The sequence below is a fragment of the Anopheles merus genome, chromosome X, assembly GCF_017562075.2.
Source record: "Anopheles merus strain MAF chromosome X, AmerM5.1, whole genome shotgun sequence".
Taxonomy (NCBI): domain Eukaryota; kingdom Metazoa; phylum Arthropoda; class Insecta; order Diptera; family Culicidae; genus Anopheles; species Anopheles merus.
Genome location: NC_054081.1, coordinates 6,742,016 through 6,746,070, shown reverse-complemented (window position 1 = coordinate 6,746,070; position 4,055 = coordinate 6,742,016). Strand labels below are relative to the sequence as shown.

General features: G+C 49.6%; 1 protein-coding gene across 1 annotated transcript; it reads right to left on the bottom strand.

The window, feature by feature from the left end:
* Positions 1–435: 435 nt before the first annotated feature.
* On the bottom strand, positions 436–1,998 carry LOC121593808 (pupal cuticle protein G1A). The gene is made up of 4 exons (XM_041916512.1): positions 1,890–1,998; positions 1,162–1,426; positions 879–1,074; positions 436–809 (listed from the first exon to the last, which is right to left on the bottom strand). The coding sequence occupies exons 1-4, from the start codon at positions 1,899–1,901 to the stop codon at positions 725–727; spliced, it is 558 nt and encodes a 185-aa protein (XP_041772446.1). The 5' UTR covers positions 1,902–1,998; the 3' UTR covers positions 436–724.
* Positions 1,999–4,055: the final 2,057 nt, after the last annotated feature.

Below are 4,055 nucleotides of genomic sequence, written 5' to 3'. Positions count from 1 at the left end.
TGTGTGTTTGTGTGTTTGTGTGTGTGTGTGTGTGTGTGTGTCAAGTGGCAATGTTTTTTTTTTTAGAGGAATTTCCTTGTGTGTCGTTTTGACTTCCTGGAAACTTCTGGAGAAAGACACGGCTCATCAATTGCTTGCCTCACATGCCAAAAGCCATGCTATGTCTGCGGACTTGTTTGCTGGGAAGATTGACAGGAGCAACGAGGCTTTCGAATGTTTCGAACTCCCCACTCTCACAACCCATTCCCCACAAAGGCATTAAGCTGTGCTCCTTTGGGACCTTCTGTTCCTTGTTTTAGGCAGTGGCGTGGATTTAACGGTAGGTGGACTGGGCGACCGCCCCGGGGGGCCTCGTGGATAGTTAGTCCAGCATATACTTCAGAGGAGGGTAGTCGAAACAACAACAAAGAAAAACGAAAAACGCCAGCCAAAATTTTCTTACGTCCGGGCAGCACCTACTGCCTGTGCCACTGTGTCTCACATTTATTCGCATCCTTGCTCTGGGGGGGGGGGGCTGTTCACCCGAAATGCACAGTGGTTGCTAAGAAGAACTTAGTTACTAAGCTGCTAACTGTTTTTGCTATCTGTCTGTGTGTGTGTGTGTGTGACTTGACTCTTCTGTAAAGCTATTGCTACTGCCGAGCTAGTGCGACGTCGTCGTCGTCGTCGTCGTCATCATCATCATCGTTGGTATCAGTGCGTGCGATGCAGTCAGCGGGAGGCCTTACCAGGCGTAGCTGGCACCGAGACCGGCGAACTGGACCACGGATCCACCGTGCACGGCGGCTACAGGAGCGGCCAGCGGAGTCCTGCAAACAACCGGGGGAAGGATTTAGAGTAAAGCCCCTTTGCTTCCCGTGCCCCCATACGAAACTTACTTGTAGGCCAGCGGGGCAGCGTAGGCAGCGGGGTAGGCGGCCTTAACGATCGGGGCGTGGGCAGCGTAGTGGACGGCCGGAGCGGCGTAGTGAGCGGCAGCCGGGTAGTGGACGGCGGGGGCAGCGTAGTGAGCGGCAGCCGGGTAGTGGACGGCGGGGGCAGCGTAGTGGACGGCCGGGGCAGCATAATGGGCAGCTGTGCGACAACCGCGGGACAACGATTAGAACGATCAGTGTTACGTGACGAGTGCTGAGCTGACGTCACCGGTCCATCTTTGCTTACCGTAGGCGGGGGCGGCGTACTTAACGGCGGGGGCGGCGTACGCGTACCCGTCGTTGCTCAGGCGCGAGCTGTGCACGCGCACCGACGAGTGCGCCGAGTCGACGGCCTTCGAGTACTGGGACAGCACGTTCTGGCCGTACAGGCCCTTGACGGTGTGCTCGTGCGACGAACCGACCGAGTGGAAGTCGGCGCTCGGCGCGGCAATCGAGTAGGCGGCCGGTCCACCGGCACTGACGGCGGCCACGAGCGCAGCAAGGATGACAAACTGCCAGCCAGGAGAGACGATGGAATAGAGCAAGATGGGTCAGAATCACTATCACATACACACAGACACACACACAGACACGCAACCATACACACTCCCAAGGACAAAATGTCAGAATTTTGGAGAATTTTGGACAACTTTGGAGAATTTTGAAGAATTTTGGAGAATTTTGGAGAGTTTTGGAGAATTTTGGAGAACTTTGGAGAATTTTGAAGAATTTTGGAGAACTTTGGAGAATTTTGGACATTTTGGAGAATTTTGGAGAATTTTGGAGAACTTTGGAGAATTTTGAAGAATTTTAGAGAATTTTGAAGAATTTCGGAGAATTTTGGAGAATTTTTGAGAACACTGGGACTTCTCTCAGAATGTCTTTGAGAGTTTCGCCAACGGCACACCACTGTTCGGGAGCTTTTCGGAGCGTTCCTGCCCTTAAATCCCGCTGGCTGGCACGGGACCAACTTACCTTGAAGGCCATTTTGCAGTTGGTGTTGGTTGGTTTGATTGGGCGAGTTGATTGAAGGGCTTTGCACACACTCGTTTGCAGAACGGAGCCGATGAACTGATGCTGCCAAACCCGTCGGCCGGGCGCTTTTATACGGTTGCACCCGCCAGATCCGCGGCTCGGCGAAATCTGTCTTCGCAGAATCACCCCCCCCCCCCACCCTCCTCTTTCGCTCGGTCGGGTTATCAGCCCCCCAGAATGAAAGGGGAGTTCGCGCAAGAACTTATCTAAGCGCTGCGTACTCGCACGCGTACGTTCACTTTTCGCACATTACGGGACCGAGGGGCCGGGGGTTTTGGGTGTCGCCCGAAACCCAGGTTATCAGATCACCCACCCCGAGTGTGTGTGTGTGTTTGTATGGGGAGGGATGTGACGGGGTGACCCAACGCCTCTACGCAATACGCACACGCAGCAACGCGCCTCTAGGGCGTGCCTGCTGCTGCTGGAGGTCAACGTGCGCGTGGCTAGAACCGGCTTTCGGCAGCACTGCACAATGCACCACACACACACACACACGCGTGCGCGCACTCGAACTGGTGCATATGCACCGCACGTGAGTACTTTCGCTTTTCTATCGGCGCCCTACCGCACGTTTGTTAGAGGATGTTGGTCCAACACAGCAGCAGCAACAGCAACAGAGAGAAGAAAAAATAAACGAGATCCCGTCAAGACTGGCTGGCTGGCTGGCTCGGGGTGGCAAATCATAACCGACGCCCTTCCCATTCCCCTTGAGCACTGCTTCGGTGGCGGTACGGCCGCACCTTCGCCGCTTTGGTCGATCGCTGTCGATCTGGGGTAAAAAGGCCCGACGCGAACCGGGCGCCACAATGTAGGTCGTTCCGTGCCTGGGTTCGCAGCTGGCGAAACCAATTTTTCCACGTTGGGGATGAGCAGCGGCAAATCCGTTCGCTTGAAAAGGTCGCTGATGGTCGTTTTTCGAGTAGAGCCTGAGAGCGAAAGGAAGTTAATCGAAGACGAATGCTCAACCTTTTGTACATTAGCTCTATACAGTGGTCAATTGCTTTAGAATCTATGTGACATGAATGTCGGAAAACGATATAACGAAAACCAATCATTGTGGTCTTTTGCAAACTAGTTGATTTGGCCCGGTTACGCAAGATAATTTCGGAGGTATTCAATAACTTTAGGACGCGTGCAAAGGGTTTTTTTGAAGAGACAACGCACATTCAAGATGACCTTTAACTCCAAGGGACACATTAAGAGAAACTGATTCAGTACCCATATTGATCCCAAGGAATTTTACCCATCTAAGTCCCAAAAGCCTGTAAAACCCGGTAAGAAGAAGGTTGTTTATTGCAGTAGCTTTTCTGTAGAAATGTTGCTACAACATTTTCAAACATGCGGACCTACAGTGGCGACCGCCAGGACATCTATATGATGACATTGAGGATTCCTGGACCACTTTTTGGAAAAACCCACACGTCGTCGATGACATTGTTGAGCTTTATTTCAGCCAAAAAATGAGATCAAATATAAGGAACTATCTCTATTTTATTCTCTATATCTATTCTGGTTATAGTTTGTATCGTTCTTCTCCTTACATTTCAAAACACGCCAAAACTAAGTCGGCGTTGCGAACCGATGTGATAACCATTCTATTGATATAAACTAAATTAAAATCAAACCAAGCGAACCACAAACACAGCCTTTGCTATCATTTTATTATAGACATCTAAACCGAAGCGACATCATGCCGTGCTGTGATGGATAAAAAAATCCATCTTTTTGTGGATTGTGTCAACATTATTCGGAAATCCTTGGGATTTTCAACTGGAGTTTTTATTAAAGCTGTAAATGGCTACAAAATTACGATTATTCAGCAGTTTTTTTTAAATAAAACTACTCTGAAATGCAGTTGTTTCTCTCAAATTCGTAGCCTTTAGGCATTATTTTCCATTATTGGTACATAAAACAGACATGTTTTTATAGTATTTTCAGTCTTGGAATCAGCAAAAACAGTTCATTCCAACAGGAATCAGTAAAAACAGTCATTTCAACAGGAAAGAAACAGAATTCATATAAGCCACTCGTATTACGTATTGGAAATGGATGCAATTGGAATTTGCATATCCTGCTGGGAGTGCAAATTTGTTTTGAAAACAAGCA